The sequence below is a fragment of the Seriola aureovittata genome, chromosome 17 (assembly GCF_021018895.1).
Source record: "Seriola aureovittata isolate HTS-2021-v1 ecotype China chromosome 17, ASM2101889v1, whole genome shotgun sequence".
Taxonomy (NCBI): Eukaryota; Metazoa; Chordata; class Actinopteri; order Carangiformes; family Carangidae; genus Seriola; species Seriola aureovittata.
In genome coordinates, this window is record NC_079380.1 from 16,958,990 (window position 1) to 16,978,418 (window position 19,429).

Consider the following 19,429-nt stretch of genomic DNA (forward strand, 5'->3'; position numbering starts at 1 on the left):
ATGATGATGATGATGATGATGATGATGATAGAAATCATTATCCCTTATTTATCACCTTCAATAAAATCTATATCAGTCAAAAAGGACAAGATTTATGGCAATAAAAAGAAGCAGGTGACTTCTAAAAAGGTTCTTAGACTTTGAAACCAGTGAGATGGAACATAATACAAAAGGGGCTTAGGTTAATATCTGGAAGAATTTTGTAGATGATGTATATCTACTGTCATGTGACACATTCACTGTTATTGTTCTCTTGAATGACATTGTCACATGAAAAGTTCTGTATCCAGAATAGTCATGACAATCAAAAATCTAAATATACTCTTTGTCCTTTAGTTATTATTGCAACAGATAAATAAAAAATAATCAGTGAACATGAAAACAACTTATTAACTGCATAAAGAGCAACAAGTGGAGCCTCTAAGTACTAATATCACTAGTGTTATTGTCCTAATATTGTAAGAAGATAAGTATAATTTGACAAATCAGTGTGAGTCAGTCAACAATGCCATCATGACCAGAATACTAATAGGGGGTGGTGAAGAGCACAATAGCATCCTGTATGACTGATTGTCAGAAATGCACTTAAGTGAGGCAACATTAAAGGATTTCCTTTCTCACTGAAGCTCTCACTGAAGGTGGATGAGAGATGTACAGCGACAGCTACAAATCAGAATTAAGGAAATGTGATTGAGCGAGGGGGTGTGGGGGGTGGGCCAGGTGGACCTTAAAGACGAGGAACGTGATGAAACTATTTGCTCTGTCCAAAAGCTAACAATGTCTGCCTCCCAGCACGTCTCAAACTTACAAATTAGCATGTAAAATTTCATTTGTTCATGCCATACAAAAACCAAGCTTTAAAAATAACACATTGCTGTTTTAGGGGAGTTATGTGCCAAGAAAATGTGTGCAAAGAAATAGTCCCTTCCACTTCAGTTTTTCTACAGAGTATTACATTAACAACATCTAGTCTGTTATTAGTGAGCTTTTACGGAAGCCCAAAATTTCTGTAATTAAAAAATTTTAATCTTGAGATCACAAGTTAATTATTTCGTTATCTTGAGATAGCAAAGCTCATTTTCTCGTGATAACTGGTTAATTTATCTCATTATCTCAAGAAAACAAGCCATGTTATCTTAAGCTAATGAGATAATCAACCCAATATTGCGAGAAAACAGAGGGTCTTTTCCTCTTAGTTATAATGTTCATCAGAGATCAGGAATGCCATGCTAGCATGCATAGATGGTGTCTTGACAACTGTTACTGATTTAAGCTGAAGATGTTGGGCTAGTGTCTGCCCATTGCCTGCATAGGAGGCATTTGGGAAAAATCTGTAAATTGGAGGGTCTACAAATAGTCTGCATTTGAGGCGTTTAGGGGACATAGCATCTGCCAATAGTTTTAGTTTTCTTCGATGGGCTTCAAATGGCTTCTTTGTCACTATTACACAACAGTAATGTTGTATGGAGTATGGAGACAGCAGGTAGGGCCATTCTAAGGCAGGTGTGGTCCAATCAACTCATTTAAAGCAAATGTATCAAAATGGCCAATAAACCAGTTTCTATTTTTCCGTACAGAAAAGTTCTTACACCCCCTTTATTGCCATTCAAGCACCAACTCAAACTACAGGAAAGGAAGTGATAGTACAGTTTTCATAAAACTAAAAAGTTCAGAGCAGGACAACATGAATTTCATATCCACACAGTGACTTTATGTACATGTTTGTACACATATGGTAGACTTACCATAAATGTCCTTACTTTTCTCTCGGAGATGAGATACTCCTGGAGCTCAGTAATATCATTTTTGATTATTTGCACAGTAAGGGGTGTGTCACTGGCTATCCAGCTATTTTGGTGTCAAGGATCACCATGATTTGCATCTTTCACCACTGACCTGCTTGTAAGAGTTCAACAGCAAAGGACGATCTTGTGTTTTGTGCTTTTTTTTGTCCTTTACTGTAGACCAAAGTCCAAAGTCATAAGAAAATCCTCTAATGTATATATCTTATTATCTGTTTTATACATTCCTCAACCAGTAAATGTATTTATATGAGATGCAGTCCAGTGCATTTGATTATAGCAGGAATGGCAGGCGAGCAGCATCTGACCTATGTGGTTATAATTCTCGTCTTTAGCCACCAGCCACAGTTGCTTGAATGGATGAAGGATGAACGTTCCCTTTCAGTTGACTAAATCACTACAGCATTGCCCTACATCTGACAGTAGTAAGAGATGTATGTGTGGCCCGTCTGCACCCTTTGATTTAAAACAAGCTTCCCGTGTAATCATTTTATTCTAGCACGAGCACACATGCCTTAATTAATGCAGAACGTTTAATAAATCGTGAGCACCCAGCGCCAGGTTTGTCAGATAACCAGACACACCTGTGGGCTCCTGCCTCCTTTAAAATCTTCGCTGATAATTGGGAATTATTCTTAACATCTCAGTATATGAGGTGTAGAGCAGCGTGAGTGTAGGAGGCATCTAGACGCTCACTGAAGACATAGTTCACACAGTTCGATAGAAGATCTTAAGACACTGTGACTTCTCTGTCATCTTCACACCACTAAATGTGTTCAGCTGCACCTGATTGCACTAATCGTCATCCAAAAAATACCAGATGCATTCCCATCTCCATGCAAACTCTCCGCACAGGCATTGTGACCAGTCTTTGCATGGTGTACCTTGACTCATAGAACTCCTTCATCGGACTGTGAAAGTATCAGTTGGGAAAAAAAGAAATCTGTCATCTGTCATCACTCAGAAACTGCCAAGAAGCCTTTGAAGTCCTTTAACTAAATCAATGTGAGTCGTGTTGCTATAAAAAAAAGACCTACAGTTTGAAGTGAATTTAAAAAGATTAGACGTATCTCTCGACACAGTTTCAGTTTGTCTTCTCCTGCCTTTCCCTCTCTTCACAGTACAGTGCAATGCAACTTTGTTAGCAATGGAGGATGTCGTCGAGTCGCCAGATCCTTCATCATCATCATCTTTTTCTCCTCTGGAATGCACCTACAGCATTACTGTGTATGCAGGTTATGGTGTGGAAATTCAGGTAATGTGCAATATCCTCCTGTGAATCTATAAACATATTTAATATTGCCTTTGAACTGATTGTTTAGGTTTCTGCACTTTGATAATTACTGACAGGAATATAGACACAAAACAAATGATCAAATTAGACGCATTAAATTAAGTTTCACACAGAACACAATCTTTATTCGTTTCTTAAAGCTGCAATATTTGCATAGAAAAACTGCAACACAGTTTGTCATGTTAGATAAGGCTGTACATCAGTGATGCTGAAATGTCTGGCTAGTTGTCGAAGGCAGCCCCCTGAACAGGTTGCATGTCATTATTTCCTCCTTTGCCCTCTAGGTGAGAAAAGTGAATCTGTCTAAGGAAGAATCTCTGATGATCATGGGGTATGGAGGTACGGGACCAGAGCTGTTAGCCAACGAGACCCTGATGAGAGAGGGTCAGGTGATTCGCAGCACAACCAATCAGGTGTACATTCACTATCGCAGTCTCCGACAGACCAACCACGGCATGTTCAGCCTCCACTATCAAGGTAAAAGCAGCAGGCCTCTGGAATGACTTTATACAGGTTTTCTTTCTAACCAAAGACTGCACCAGATTTACTTCATCTTTTTTTATTATTCATTTATTTATTATCTTTAATTGTTTGTTAACAGTAAAGTAATTTTACTGAATTATGTTTCCCCTTAGCATAGAAGCATGGTAGATGTTTCTCTCACTTGAATTTTGAAAGTTTCTGAACAGAGACGTTGCGCTTTGTGTTTTAATTGAGGATGATTTTTAGACGTCACATTCTTCTCTGTATTCTCTGGGTCCTCCTTCGTTCAGCTTAGCAAAACAATGAGTTTTACACTGTGGATTCAATTCAATAAGGAGAATCAGATAAGTGATGAATAACATTTATCAGTAAGCTACAGAGAAAGATCTGGGCTTGGGCGACTCACCTGGGACAATCTGTCGACCATGGTGGAGATGGGAGAGGCGGAAGGAAAGCCAAAATGACAGCATCACAAAGATCTAAATATTTAAAGATCAACATCCGACTGATCAGTTCAGAGAAATAGGAAGGAGAGTTGATAGTGACACATGAAAATTGTGACTGTGAGTTTTGACAGCGACAGAGAGAATGATGCACAAAGCAGTAATTCACCAGTAGCAGAAAAACAATGGAAATACGAGAGAAAAGATCCTTTTTCAATTTTTATCGCAGCTGTTAATCTTCCATTTTACAAAATAAATCCGATTTCCTTCCTGTCTCGTCAACATCAACAGCCTTTCTCCTGTCCTGCCCATTCCCTCTGTCTCCTGAGGGCGGTGGAGTGACAGTGACAGACATCCATCCCAGAGGTCAAGCACACTTCCACTGTGACCCGGGTTTCCAGGTCCGAGGCCATGAGGTGGCTACATGTGTCAACACGACACAGCCACACTGGAGCACTCCTGAACCTCAATGTGTCGGTCAGTAAACTGACTCAGGTTTGAATGAAACGTCACAATTTTGGATTTTGTAGAATAATATGTGGGATGTCTTTTTTTTTTTATCTTTTCTTAGCTGTTTCTTGCGGAGGGTGGATTCGTAACGCAACAGTGGGCCGGATACTGTCTCCACCCCCGCCATCTGTCAGCAACCACAGTAATGGAAATAACCTGAGCTGCCACTGGTTAATAGAAGCCAAAGAAGGACACAGGCTCCACCTACACTTTGAGAGGATTGCACTGGATGAAGATGATGATAAGTAAGTTTGTGTTTCCATTAGTTTGTGTTTCACAGAATCTGTTTTCTGACTGGGGTTTCACCCATTAAATAAAAAAAAAAACCTCATAGAATGGACATATCAAATCAGAATTACTGCAAGTGTCTTTTTGTTGTAGCAAATTAAAGTTTATATCTTTAGTTTTTGCATCTTTCCACAAACTTTTATTTCCTCCCTTCACTTAATGTTCTTATGTTCAGCATATTAATCCATAAAACTGCCCGAACCCTCCACACTTGGCTAAATAGACTCTCACTCATTTTTTATTTCTTACACCCACTTGCCCACCATCCTCTTTTAATGATTGGCACACATTATAAGTCATTTTCTATTATCGCAAATTATGCAACTGTTTATCTGAAAATGGAAAATAGACCCTGGCGGTTCATTTCTAACTTAACCAAAACTTTGAATTCATATTCTTGACTTCACAAATGTACAAGAAAATAGATCCAGTATCTTAGAACAAAGCAAAATTGTTTTATTCTACATGTAACACCAGATTTGTGGATGTTGATATACCTTCAACCTGCTGTCGATACACATTCATGCATTTCTCATTGAGACACTGATCATAGCACCTCCCTCTTGTCTCGAACTTATCAGCAGGTGTCTTTGTGGTTTGTTTCTCTCAGGTTAATTGTGCGCAGTGGAAACAGTTCCCTCTCTCCACCGCTCTTCGACTCAGACTTGGATGATGTCCCAGAACGTGGGTTGCTCAGTGAGAGCTCCACACTGTACCTGGAGCTCACAGCCGATTCTTCCTCCATCCCTCTGCTTCTGGCACTGCGATACGAGGGTGAGCACAGAGACTTCACATACCCAGCATGTGTACTTTTGGTCTTTTCCACATTGAGCAAAACACAAAGGCAATAGCAGAGCTATACACCCGTCTAACCTCATTATTGTATCATAATCAAAACCTGAGATGGCATTTTGCTCGAAAACAACACGGATATTATTCATTATAGAATTACCAGAAGCCACCAGCCTCTGAGGAGAGTTAGAGATAATTTAGTTAGATAAGTAGGATAATTGATAAGATATTGCATCTTTAGTGGGAATGCAGTTCAATAGACTAAAGCCCTCTAGAAAACCAAGTCCTTCTTCCCATTAGTGTGTTGTTGTGTTTAAGATGGCCATAATGAACCACGTAAGTGCTTACAGTCTGCCCACACTGGGGTGGGATTTATTTTAGGCTTTGGACATGCTCACTGCTTAAGCTTTTAGCACCTTACACCTTGGCTTTTTCTAGGCAAGAGAGTTTTAAGATTTCTGGGTCATGCCAAATGAAAAGCTGCACTGCTCCCTCCTCAATTAAATGGGTATGGTCACTTGATTTTGTCAGGCAGGAGAACAACTATTAGAATACAAAAACTGGAGATGGTCTTGCTATGGGATCACACCAGCCGGAACGCCTGTCAACATGTTGACGTGCCGACCCATCAGTACTCAGTAGTCACTGCTACATTAATACATGAATTCTCAGTTCTCATATTCAAACGTGACCTTCATTGTGATCTCAACTACAAACCTGTAAAGTTTTGTGACTCCATCTTGCTCAGTTGTGATGCTATCACAGTGACAAAATGTGTTCACAGACCTCCTCTGTGGTAGTTCCTACTACAGTAGGTGTCTCATGGATCACATGTTGCCATGATGACACACACGCACACACACACACACACACTGCAGCATATGCAGGTACACACTATGCCTAATTTCTTTTCCCTAAGTCTTTTTTCTTTCTTTTTTTTTAGCTTTCGATGATGAACACTGCTGGGAGCCCTACATGCCCCATGGAAATTTCAGTAGCAGCGACATCACATATCAGCTGGGCACCACTGTCACCTTCACATGCTCTCCAGGCTTCGTCATGGAACAAGGCTCGGGGACGATTGAGTGTGTCGACCCCAGCAATCCCCACTGGAATGACAGCGAACCTGTGTGCAGAGGTAAGTTTCAAGACTGAGCTTTGGTTGTATTTTTTTTTTTTTATTTAAGTCAATCCAGTAATATGTCGACCCATATGCCAGCCGTTTATGAAATTTAATAGTTTTTTTTATTTTTTCTAGTCAGACTACGCATTCCTGCTGTTTCTTTGGGCTTCATTTTCTTGATTTTTTTTAAGTATATTTTTTGGGGCTTTTTATGCCTTTATTTGATAGTATAGTGGAGAGAGACAGGAAACAGGGAGGTAGAGAGGGGGAATGACATGCAGCGAAAGGCAGTCCGATGCGGGATTCGAACCGGGGCCAACTGCAGCGAGGACTGTAGCCTCTACACATGGGGCGCCTGCTTAGACCACTACGCTACACGACTCCCCTTCATTTTCTTGATTTTACTTCAGTCTCCTACTAATCCATATTTCCAAAACAAGTGGAGTGGACAAAAGTCATTTGCTTCATTAATATTCAAATTGAATTGCGTTGAGTTGGGTGGCTGAAGCATCAAAACACTCTAGCATGGAGACTACAGCCATGCTGTCTGTGTCATCTGCTGATCTGCTGGCATGCTGTGAAAACTGAGAGTAGTGGTGAGACTGTGGCTGATATAAATTTGGCAGACACTCTGCACTGGGTCAGGGACTGGCTGAAAACACAGGTGTTATAGTTTCGCTCAGCACTAAAATGACAGAAAGATATTCTGAAAGCCATATGCTGTGTGGTATTTTTGCTTGCAGAAAAATACGAGTGGCTCATACACAGTGATGTATAGGGAGGTGGATGTCATTAACTTGAAATATCTGCATGGAGAGGAGATCCAAGGCTCAACAAGGTCTATATGGAGGAGGGCTTTGTCTCTCGGAGAGGAAACTGTTTAACTGCTTACAGACTAAGGAATCAAAAGCTTGAATCTGTGATTGGTAATATTTTATATATCATACATAAGCCAGTGTTTAATCCTGGTGGTCTCATCCTCCTCAAATCATCCTCTCACTGAAATATATTTGATAAATGTTATGGTTGAAATGTTCCCATAGTAGAGCGTGTAGGATGTAGCTGTCCTCATGCTCTTTTCCATCACATTTTTCTGTGAACAATCCTGGATTCACTCCACAAACAAGGCTGATAACGTGTCTGTGTGGCTTCACAGTTTCATGCCTCCGTTTTAATAGGAGGCAAGTAGCGAGTCCTGGCACCAGCGGTATCCTCGAAACACGATCGAGATAAATGTGTTCTCACCGGCAAAACTGTGGCTTTGCATTCAAACAGAAGCGCTGCGTTTGGCTCCCATCACTGCAGTTTGCACCCGGAGCTGTCGTCTCCCTAGTGACACGCTTCTCCTAGCTGTTTGTATTGTATATGTGGTCGGGTCACAGGTTGAGGCGTGTTTGTTGTCAAGTAATGAGGTAAAAGTGTTAAAGTGATCGTTTGTCACATTCATTAATTAATCTGCCAAGAGGCTACAAATAAGTGAACTGCTGTTTCTAATAAGGCCAAGGAGGAGTGTCTCTCTGTCCAGTAATAATCAGTTTCTTCTCCAGTTTTTTTTTTTTCTTTTTCCAATTTCTGATCATTATTCCCTGTGTCTCCCAATCCACGCCCTTTAAGCTCTGTGTGGCGGGGAGTTGACCGAGCCCATGGGTACCATCCTCTCTCCTGATTGGCCGCAGAGCTACTCCAAGGGGCTAGACTGTGTATGGCAGATCCATGGTAATGAGGAGAAACGCATTGAACTGGATGTCCAGATGTGAGTATGGCCATTTTAAGTTATTGGCAACTAAATAACATCAACAACATGTCTTTTTTTGTGGATGTGTGTCAGCAAATGGAAGAACTGCATGTTGTCTTACTCATGTCATAAAGAAATGAGCAACAACACACCTCTACAGGTACAGTAACATAATCCCTTTACATCAAAGATGTTGCGTCTCATTTTCTAATTTGCTGAGATCAAATCTCACTGAGCCCAGGTGCTGTACCTGTAGGAGGATGGTTATATATACATATTATGTATATAATTATTATTATTATATATTATACATACATGTATGACCTTCATACCAACACATCCAGTGATGCAACCTTGTGCCTTTCAGTGTTTTGTTTTTTCAGGCTACATCTAGTTTGACAATATTAACTGATTTGTATCATTAGGGCTATACTGTATGTTTCAAGACTACGTTTTGGATTATTTGTCATGGCATCAGAAGTCCGAAAAGAAATCGCTAAAAGATTCGCTGGTTGTTGTTTAATGTGTAGAAGTATCTCATCATACTGCCAAATGATGACATATTGCACATGAAACTGAAGTGAAGAAAACAAAAGATGGTAGAAATGCTTCTGATGACACTGAAACACTGAAATGTTGTTCAGTGAAAGTGTTTAAAATATCATTTTCTCTTTAGGGAAATAGGGTCACCGCTTATTTGATTTCAACTTCATCTTGTGTATCTTTACCACAGATACGCAATTTACAATGAACATCTCAATGCAAGTTTACATTGTGAGAGATGCGTATTTACAGATATGTACATATGTTACACTGAACATATTTCTTAAACATGTAAATTATATCACATTGCCTTAAAATTAAAAAAGAAAATGAGAGAATAAGAAAGATACTATCATGTTGCAGCTTTATATAATCTTCTGCCTCTCTTGCCTTTCCTCTGAGTCCTGTGCACTGACAAATAAAAAGCATTAGGTGGGTGGACTGCTCATCTCAAAAAACAGAATCCCTCGGAAGTGTAACCTCATTTCTCTGCTTTTCCTTTTTTTTCCTATTCTTGTCTTTCCATATTAAAGCTTAAATATCCGCCACACTGATGTGTTGACCGTTTTTGATGGACGTGATCTCATGTCTCATGTGATCGGGCAATACCTGGGGTCCAGAGAGCGTTTCCAGGTTGTGTCAGGGTCAGAGGTCACCATTCAGTTTCAGAGTGATCCAGATGATTCCAGTTTTATCCTAAGTCAGGGATTCCTCATTCATTATCGTGGTAAGTATACTCAATTAACTCATTTTATGGCTCAGTGGCACAGTAGGCCTGTGTAAAAATCTGTGTCAACTCAAAAGGACAAAGGAGGTCTGCCACTATTGAAGACAAGATCATGAAAAACCTTCTTTGACTTCCTTTCTTTCTCTCCGTGTTGTGCAGAGGTTGAGCCAAATGACACCTGCCCTACCCTCTCTCAAATTGAGTTCGGCTGGATCAGCTCGTCCCACTCCTCCCCTGTGAGAGGCAGCGTGCTGACCTATCAGTGCCAACCAGGATATGACATCAGCGGCTCTGACATCATCACCTGCCAGTGGGACCTGTCCTGGAGCAGCAGTCCACCTACTTGTGTCAAAGGTGAGACCAGCAGCTGATCTGTGTGTGGTAGATATGGTGCCAGCAGCTGGTTAGCTTAGCTTAGCATAAACACTGTAAACAGGGGGAAACAGCTAGCGTGGCTCTGTCTAAAGGTAACAAAATCCTCCTATGATAACCGGCTTCTCGCTCAAACTACATATTTACCATACAGACATGAGAGCAGTATCAATCTCTTCATCTAACAGCAAGAAAGCAAATAAGCATTTCCCAAATGTCAAACTTTTCCTTTGATAAAAACCCACTTACAGGATCAATTTTGATGCTGTCATGTGTGTCCTACTTTGTCCCCCACAGTCCAGCAGTGTCCTGATCCAGGAGAGGTGGTAAACGGAGCACGCTCTGTGCGCCCTGAAGCAGGTTTTGCAGTTGGGACAGTCGTCCGTTTCTCTTGTAACCAGGGTTACCAACTGGAAGGTCCCAGCCAAATCTCCTGCCATGGACGGGACACTGGCACCCCGAAATGGAGTGACCGCAGCCCAAAGTGTGTCTGTAAGTAGCTTTTCTGTCTGTTTATGATGCTTATCGCAGCACGTTTAGACATTAACTGCAAATACGCGACTGTCCTCCGTGTGTTTTTCTCTCCTCTGACCAGTAAAATATGACCCATGTCCAAACCCCGGAGTCCCTGACAATGGTTACCAAACCTTGTACAAGCACAGCTACCAGGCAGGAGAGACTCTGCGTTTCTTCTGTTACGAAGGCTATGAACTTATTGGTGAGGTCATTATCAGCTGTGTTCCCGGCCATCCCTCTCAGTGGAACAGCCCACCGCCCTTTTGCAAAGGTAACAGTTACGTTGTCAGAACATGTTTTGTATGCTGCCCTAGACCTACAGGTCCGGGTTTGAATTAAATGAGGTTAACTTTTTGAGATTAGCTGCCTTTAAAAAATGTTTTATTTCCGTGTTTCTTGGTTATCAAAGTATTGTAGTCTTCTCTGCCATCATTTTAGTAATACAAGATAGATCAACATAAAAATATGGTGAGATCCTGACGATGCATTCAAGACTTCCAGGTGTGATTTATAATCATTTATTTGATTTCTCTCTCTCCTACCTTCATTTCACACAGTGGCATATGAGGAGCTCTTGGATGATCACAAAATAGAAGGTGATTGTTTTTCTCGTCTCCTGTCTGTGATGTGTATAACGGTGTATAAGGGTTGTTTTTAACACATAGCACTAAAAAGCCATTACATCAAGGATTTGAATTCCTGACTTTGGCACCATCTAGTGGTGATATTAAGAACAACACCGTGATTGAATATTTCTGTTATTTTTGTACACTGGAATACTTATTATTATCAGTGCAATAATAGCACCAGGCAATTTAAATTCAGGAAATAGAATATTAAAACCTAGTGTTTCTCCAGATTTAGCACTTCATCATTTTAGACTCATAACCAAATCAAGTCCATTGTGAACAGACAAAATTATGTTTGGTAGCAAAGGTAGGGTATCTTTTCCTGATTATTGTTTGATTATTCCACAGTGTCCCAGTCATTCGAGCCGTCCCATCAGATCCTGAGTGAGAACATTGCTTTGGCAATAATTCTGCCAATAATCCTGGTCATTCTCCTGATTGGAGGAATTTACATGTACTATACAAAGTAAGTCCCCTGGTTAAACAAAGTGACATTTAACTCTTGATGAGTTCACACCAAAATTTTCACTCATCCATATCTGTGGTATAGCAACACAGCTTAGCCTTTATTCCTTTTTCCATAGCCTTTATTCACAAGGTTACATGTCATTTTATTTTCTCGTCCACAGCATATGCAGACTAGAATGGAAGCCGCTCTTCTGGAAGTCTCTTTCTCACACACACTCCTACAGTCCCATTACAGTCGAGTCTGATTTCAACAACCCTCTGTATGAGGCAGGGGTAAGTAAAAGACTGATTCTTTAAACATTTGTTACTTCTACTTTATTTGTTTTAATTGAGACATTAGACTATTTTATACTTTTTTTTTGTACAGACAATTTAACCATTTCGAACATTAAAATTTTGTCTTTTCCTTAGAAACATTTTGTCATATCAGAGTCTGAACTGATATTTTATTGACTGATTTCTTACTTTGACCACAGGATACACGGGAGTATGAAGTATCCATTTAAAGGAGAAAATGACTCGGTGAGAATTAAAAACCACACAAAGATTAAATTCTTTTGGAAGAAAAATTCCTTACTAGATTATAAGGCCTCGCTCCCCTTTATCATTAATTTTTTAATTATCTTTCTGTTTTACCATCACAGTATCTCTGGTTTATCCATTTTGGAAGTGCTTTACTTTGATTTGTTGCACTGATGTGGTGGTTTGCCAAACGTGGGTCCTACTTCATGATCCAACTTTCTGTATCATTAGGACTGGTGCCTTATGAAGGGTAAGAAATTGACAACAAAGAAAAAAAATAACAGTGTGGGAAGAATAAGAACAAGAGATGGGGAAAGGGTGGAGGGAAAATTATTTATTTATTTATCTATTTAGTTATTTAGTTAATCATTATTAGGCCAAAACATTAGAGAACTTGACAATACTTTATTTGTAACAATCAGAAGTTACATTCATGGGCATACAATTCAAGCTGAATGTTTTTATTTTGTTTTTTGGCTCATGTTACATTTTACAAAGTGTTACAGCAAAGGGGAAGAACACCTTAATTTTTATCATGAGAAAAGTTTGACATCAGCACTCATTTTCTCTTCCTCACTTTGTCTTTCTCTCTCTGTGTAACACACACACACACAAATTGAATGTAAATATTTGACTTAATATTGATTGAGGTTGATATATATACTTAATTATATATATGTATACATATATATATATATGAGCCTCATATATACACTTATACATGGTGGTGGGAGGTTATATATTTTCATTATATATATAATGAAAATTCAGTGCCAAAATATAATGTTAAATAATTTAATGTCCCTAAGTGTTTCATCTGTTGTTGCAATAGTGTTTACAAAGGCAGTGTTTATTTTTATTCTTTGCTGTTTCTGGAGTGCATCGTCACCCAGTGTCACATGACATATAAGAAAAGGTGAGGACATGAATGTCATTATGCTTAGAGCATGCACTGATTGTATATTATATTGCTTCTGCTCAATCTTGCCATTATCATTATAGTTATTGACAGTTATCATTGTTATCAGATTTGATGTTGTATGCACTATGTTGATGACAAATTGCAAACTTGGCTGCTTGCTGTGATGCATTATGTATTTATTTACAAATGATTGTTTGAACGGTGAATGTAGTCTCATTCACTGTGCCAAATGAAGGATCTTGGAGACTGTTGCTTTGTAGACTTAATTCTTCTCTTATCATCAGTAGCATTTCTTTGCTTCATATATGAATACACTCTTTTGAAGGCAGTAAATTATTTGCTGAACTGGAAATAAAGTCTGTTGAATGGTGTAGAACTTGTGAGACTGGAAAGAGCTTTTATTTCTTCAATAACAAGGTTATATCTATATTCATGCACACGAAATATACACATATAACTCATCCAATGGAAAGAATATCACAATCGGGGAGTAATGCTTATTGGTAATTTTGAACTTGTTGTTTTCTTCATGGCTAACAGGGGAGGGGAACAGGAAATACAAAATACATAGTGGGGGCACAATATGTATTTTACAGTATTTTACAAAAAAAGTGAATGTTTCTATGCATAGAAGTGGATGTTTCTATGCGTCATGAGTCTTAGTAATGATAATTTCTCTTCGTTCGTTTTTGATTGTTTTAGTTAGGTTTCTTTGTTTTGATAGTATTCACCGTGTTAGCATGCTATCAACAGAGTATAGGTTACTTACATTACTTTGAAAACATTAACCGGAAGTGTAAACATGCTCTCATGTCTCCATTGACGCTGTCTTGACTATTTTGATATTGCAGTTACTCGCCTTGGCCACTAGAGGGCAATAAACACACGATTCGAAAGGCACTCGGCCGCAGTCAGCACAACAGTCGTCTCCCTTGAAAACTAGTATGAACGTTGCTTGTCTCCACATCAGCAAACGGTTGTTAAAATGTTGCCGTTGTTATTCGCAAAAACCACACTATGAGTTGTAAATATCAAAATTAAAAAACGATTCTACTGATATTCCTTTTCGTTAGCCACAATTTTAATTTTAGTGTTGCAGTTCCTTATGTGGAACACTGGAGGGAAGTGAACACCCTGAATTCACAGATTGTAAACATGTCATTTTATCAGCTACTGTCAAGTCAGAAATAATACCATCATCACACTTCCGGTATTACATTTCATAATAAAGCAACAAAACAGGCTCGACGTGTTTTTAGTATTTTGTCTCCTGCCGTTATGAGAATGTGGAGTTGTAATGTAGTTTTGCCATCCAAAAGCCTGCCCCATGGCCCTGTATGAGATTGCTATTCAGTTCGAGCTTCATAAACTCAAGGTTTATTTGGTGTCAATGTCCACAAACACATACTAGTGTAGTGTTTAACGTAGTCGCCTACAGCATGCGAGGCGTGTATTGGTGACACACTATTTCACATCGAAAGGGGGCAGATTTTCATGTCACGAGTTGCCGTTCAACATCGTGTTGAAAGTAGAAGAAGAAAGCAGCGGATGAAGATACAGTAGTTTCGTTTCCGATTGACCCATTTAGCAACTCACATTAGCATCAGTTAATAATCTTTGAATCCAACAATGGAATCGGTCTTCCTTAATTTAGCACTTTGCGTTTTTTGACGGATAATTTCTGATTCTTAGTCCAAGAAGCGATACGAAACAAAGGAGCGTTGCTAGCTGTAAGCGTAGCAAAACAGGCTAGCTGTTGTTAGCCACTTTGATTTAGCTGGGCTGGCTGCGATTAAAATGAGCTGTCAAATGTTGACTGCGTAGTAAAGTTGTTTGTGTGCTTTGGGTTGTTCGTATTGGCTGGCGGGTTATTAACGAGTGCTGGCTTATTGACGCTTACACATTTAGCTATCTTAGCCTAGCTACGTCCAGCCTTGTAGCTCCCTTGGATGTTCAGTGTGGTGAGTACAGTTTGGTCTAAGCTAACTTAATATTACTAGATTTTTTTTAGCCTATTATCACAACAACTAGATAGCTAGTTGACCAGACAGTCAGCGTGTAAACTGCTAATGTAGGATGATTTATTGTGTCACATTAAAGTATGTGGGCTACTGTGAGTCAAATGCTTCCTGTATTTCGCTGTGATGAAGTGTGGAAAAATGCTTGGTACTGAACGGACGCACTTTTAACACGTAAGGAGAACAAAGCCTGCCTTAGAGGTTAAGGCATTATACACAGTTTACCTAAACAGCTGTCAGTATCAATATATTGTCTATATTAACTGACAAGAGACAGCAGATATAGACAGTAATAAAGGAGCCATCCTCGTTCTAGCCCAAATCTGCACCATAAACAAGCCACCATGTTCCTCTGTATTACAGTCGGGAAGTGACTCTTCAGCTCCATGTCTGCTGAGGCTTCAGTTGGCAGTCATGCTGCCGACTCTGCCCAGTCTGCTGTTTCCCACTCCGCCTGCCACAGCACAGATGAGCACAGAAATCAGGGTCTGCTGGGGAGCAAGTATGTCAAGTTAAATGTGGGTGGCTCACTGCATTATACAACTGTCCAGACATTAAGCAAAGAAGACAGTCTGCTGCGGAGCATATGCAACGGAGGAACAGAGGTTACCATAGACTCAGAAGGTGAGCACAAACCTTTTTACTGGATCCACATTGTTACTCTTAAATGTCTTTAGAGTTGTGCCACTGACATCAGCATTTGAACTCGTCACTGCCACTAAGTGCAGAGTATGGTTTCTTATGTATGGTAATATTTCTTTCCTGCTGTCCCAGGCTGGGTCGTGTTGGATAGGTGTGGTCGACATTTTGGGCTGGTTTTGAACTTCCTGCGAGATGGTTCGGTACCACTTCCAGAGGAACACAGAGAGCTGGATGAGGTTTTGAAAGAGGCCCAGTACTATAGGGTCCAGGGACTGGTCCAGCATTGCCTCAGTGCCATGCAGGTAAATAGATAATATATACATATAGAGTTTTTTGTTTGTTTTTTCATAACAACTTTTATTGCTTTTTGTTAAGAGCATCTACAAACATTTTCAAACTACATAATATTAGTACAATGAACTAGTATTTTAAGATTTCCCCCTCCCTTTGCCCCTTCCACATTAAAATCACCATCCAGCTCATCCGCTTTCTCTTCCTCCTCCACCTCCTCCTCCTCCCTTCTCCCAATAAGTCCATTTGTACTGAAGCACCAAAGGTGTTTTTAAAGTCCATGTAGTGTAATCAGATGCAGTGATAAAATGTTCTTGATTGTCTTTGTGTGAAATTGTCACCATCACCATCTCTTTCTGGCTTATTTATCAATGTTTCAATGTCAAAATATTATGTTGATTAATCAATCAAATGTTATTCATTAATTAATTGTTGTCTTAATCTTAATCATTTATGACTTCACAAAGAGCTTTGCATCTCTCCTAATCTTATAATGCTAAAATATAATAATATAATACTTGCAGGTTTTAGTTAGTGCTCAGACTAAACAAGGAATTTACTCACAAAGAATCTGGTATCTTAAATAGACAAAATTATTTACTGAATTTTTTATCCAGTTAATTGATCAGTTGATAATTTAGGAAAGTGTGTTAATTGCTTATGTATTTCAATGTTTGTTCTTTTTTAACCTTCAGAAACAAAAGGATGTTTTTGAAAGTGTGTGCCGCATCCCCATGATCACCTCAGCCAAAGAAGAACAGAAGATGATTGCTACTTGTAGAAAGGTGAATAACATTTCATCTAAATCCATTGGATCACTGACAGAGGTGTATATTAGGTTAGCAGCTGTCAAATCCTAATTGTCTAGTCCTGTGTAGCAAATGTCTGTCTGTCTGTACAGAATTGAAAAAGAACAAGATGATTTGAAGAGATTTATAATTGGGAGCCATGAAACCTGCCGCTGCAGTGTGAGATAATTCTTCACTTGTAGACTAGAGAATTACCCTGATTTATTCCTGTTCCTTGTCTCTACAGCCGGTAGTAAAATTGCAGAACAACAGAGGAAACAACAAATACTCTTATACCAGGTAAAAATTACGGTTGACTGCATGCATCCTACACAGAGTAGGAAAAACAATATGACAAGTCACCTTCTGCCACAACAACATGTCAGTGTTTCACATGTCCATTTGACTTGAATTTTGAGTGCAAAGTTCTTATTAATCTTCTTAACTGATTGAGATTTTCTCTTTGTCTCTGCCTGTGACCAGCAACTCTGATGATAACCTGCTGAAGAACATTGAACTTTTTGACAAACTTGTGCTACGATTTAATGGCCGGGTCCTGTTTGTCAAAGATGTGCTCGGGGATGAGATCTGCTGTTGGTCTTTCTATGGTGAAGGCCGCAAGATCGCTGAAGTATGCTGCACCTCTATTGTCTATGCTACAGAGAAGAAGCAGACCAAAGTAAGCATCCCGTTATGGGTACAGTAAGTCTCAAAGCTGTGGTTTGATCTTTTGGGAAATGTGTGTATCTGCTTTCTGGCATCGATTCCAACAGCAGCTTGTTAGCTTAGCTTAGCACAAAGACTGGAAACACAGGGAAACAGCTAACTTGGCTCTGTCCATAGGTAATTAAATCCACCTAAAGATCAAAAAGTCTGTCAAAAGTCAGCTATTCACCACCAAACTTGACCATTGTGTGTTTTTTAGGTTGAGTTTCCCGAGGCTCGAATCTTTGAAGAAACCCTCAATATTCTCATCTATGAGAATGGCCGAGGATCTGGTCCAGGAGGCTTACACCTTTTAGATTCAAGAGGCTCAGGTTCATCGCTGGGAGCTGGCCAGTCAGAGGAAGAGGGTGCTGTGGGAGGAGACAGACGAGTAAGACGGATCCACGTGAGGAGGCATATAATGCATGATGAAAGAGGGCACGGTCAGCAAACTGTCTACAAGGACTAATAATGTGAAAATATAGGGCATAGGAGAGTTACTTGAGGTATGTTTATTTTTTTGTTGAATGTTAGCAGAATGAAAGAGATGTCCTTGATCATAGCAATAGCTTGGTAGTTAGTTATTTCATTAATTAGGCATCACTGCAGAAATAGAGAGGTTGATGACTGAGTTGCAACTGAAGTAAGAGTCGTTTGGAGGTGAAAAATGCTTCTGTTTACAAGAAAACAAACTGTATACATTATTTAAATAGGAAATATGTAAAATTACCTGGGAAATGTAACTGGCATAAATATTACTTTGCAAATATTAAGGAACCCCCTGCAAGTTACTGAATAGGTCTAAAACCCAACTCCCACCCCAAAGGTGGCTAATTTATTCCTAGAGCAGATGGCCTACTGTCAATGTAGGTGTTAATGATGTGCACTCGCAGCCTCTTCTGTGTTTGACTTGTAGGAAACACTGTGTCAGTCAGTTCATTCAGGTTGTTAAACATCTGTTGCCTTTTCCGAAGATGGACTGAGATGCTGGCCGACAGTGAGGAACAGAGGATGGTGAAGTTTAGTTTAGATATCTTAACACTGGAATAAAACTGAGTAGCCATTTTTAGCAAGGTTGTCCATGAATGAGATTGTTGAGCAGCTCAATTTTCTTTATTTAAATTTTTACTGCTGTTGCTTCAAGATGTTTTTTATTAATTAATTTATGAACTTAATTTATTGTTTGGTATTTAACTTTTGTATTGTATGCAATCTTTGTGTTAACTAGTGCTCAAGTGAGTTTTAATTTTTGGAATGATATCTATAGCACACATCAGATTTTGAATTTACTCCTGTAAATGACTAAATCGTGAACTTACATTTCAGTTCCATGTTTCAAGAGGAACAAAGACCATGTCTTTGATATTGTACTTCATTCTGAGCCATGATTTTTCACTTATGCTTTATGTCTTACACCAAACCACTGAAATTTGTTCAAAGTAATAGGCCATATAGTGATGATAAAATAAATTAATATTGGGTTGTATTTTTATTTCCCTCAGGGAGAGAAGTATTTTCTTTCTAATAGTCACCAGTGTCTTGTGTAAACCTAGTCACTCTGAATACTGAAAAAAACAGTGAATGAGAGCAATATGTATCTCAGACCCTTTTGTAAAATCACCTTGGAATATGCACTAATATAACTTCCGTCCAATAGTGGTCATGGGAATGTTCTGAATAAATTACTTATAAAATTCAACTTTAGCTTCTTGGTCTTATTTTTCCCTTCTTTCCTCAAGTATAATGAAGAAATGGACTTAAACACATACATTTTCCAGAAAAACAAATGGAAGTTACCCACACGATATTTATTTAT

At 39.2% G+C, this 19,429-nt stretch overlaps 2 protein-coding genes across 4 annotated transcripts in view; both read left to right on the forward strand.

Moving 5' to 3' along the window:
* sez6l2 (seizure related 6 homolog (mouse)-like 2) overlaps nt 1-13,545 on the forward strand; it is a 16,013-nt gene extending 2,468 nt beyond the window's left edge. For all 3 annotated transcript variants that reach the window (XM_056402276.1, XM_056402277.1, XM_056402278.1), the window contains exons 5-19: nt 2,924-3,057; nt 3,381-3,573; nt 4,314-4,499; nt 4,594-4,777; nt 5,431-5,594; nt 6,556-6,750; nt 8,350-8,488; nt 9,547-9,740; nt 9,900-10,094; nt 10,410-10,604; nt 10,708-10,899; nt 11,186-11,224; nt 11,606-11,723; nt 11,887-11,998; nt 12,202-13,545. In XM_056402276.1, the coding sequence (XP_056258251.1) occupies nt 2,924-3,057; nt 3,381-3,573; nt 4,314-4,499; nt 4,594-4,777; nt 5,431-5,594; nt 6,556-6,750; nt 8,350-8,488; nt 9,547-9,740; nt 9,900-10,094; nt 10,410-10,604; nt 10,708-10,899; nt 11,186-11,224; nt 11,606-11,723; nt 11,887-11,998; nt 12,202-12,231 (2,270 nt within the window). In that variant the 3' untranslated portion in view covers nt 12,232-13,545. The remainder of the gene's footprint in view (nt 1-2,923; nt 3,058-3,380; nt 3,574-4,313; nt 4,500-4,593; nt 4,778-5,430; nt 5,595-6,555; nt 6,751-8,349; nt 8,489-9,546; nt 9,741-9,899; nt 10,095-10,409; nt 10,605-10,707; nt 10,900-11,185; nt 11,225-11,605; nt 11,724-11,886; nt 11,999-12,201) is intronic.
* A 1,137-nt stretch (nt 13,546-14,682) lies between these two features.
* On the forward strand, nt 14,683-19,312 carry kctd13 (potassium channel tetramerization domain containing 13). The gene is made up of 7 exons (XM_056401644.1): nt 14,683-15,130; nt 15,551-15,811; nt 15,962-16,131; nt 16,816-16,905; nt 17,156-17,208; nt 17,392-17,587; nt 17,834-19,312. Exons 2-7 carry the CDS (start codon nt 15,574-15,576, stop codon nt 18,080-18,082), a joined length of 996 nt encoding a protein of 331 aa, XP_056257619.1. The 5' UTR covers nt 14,683-15,130; nt 15,551-15,573; the 3' UTR covers nt 18,083-19,312.
* The last annotated feature ends 117 nt before the right edge of the window (nt 19,313-19,429 follow it).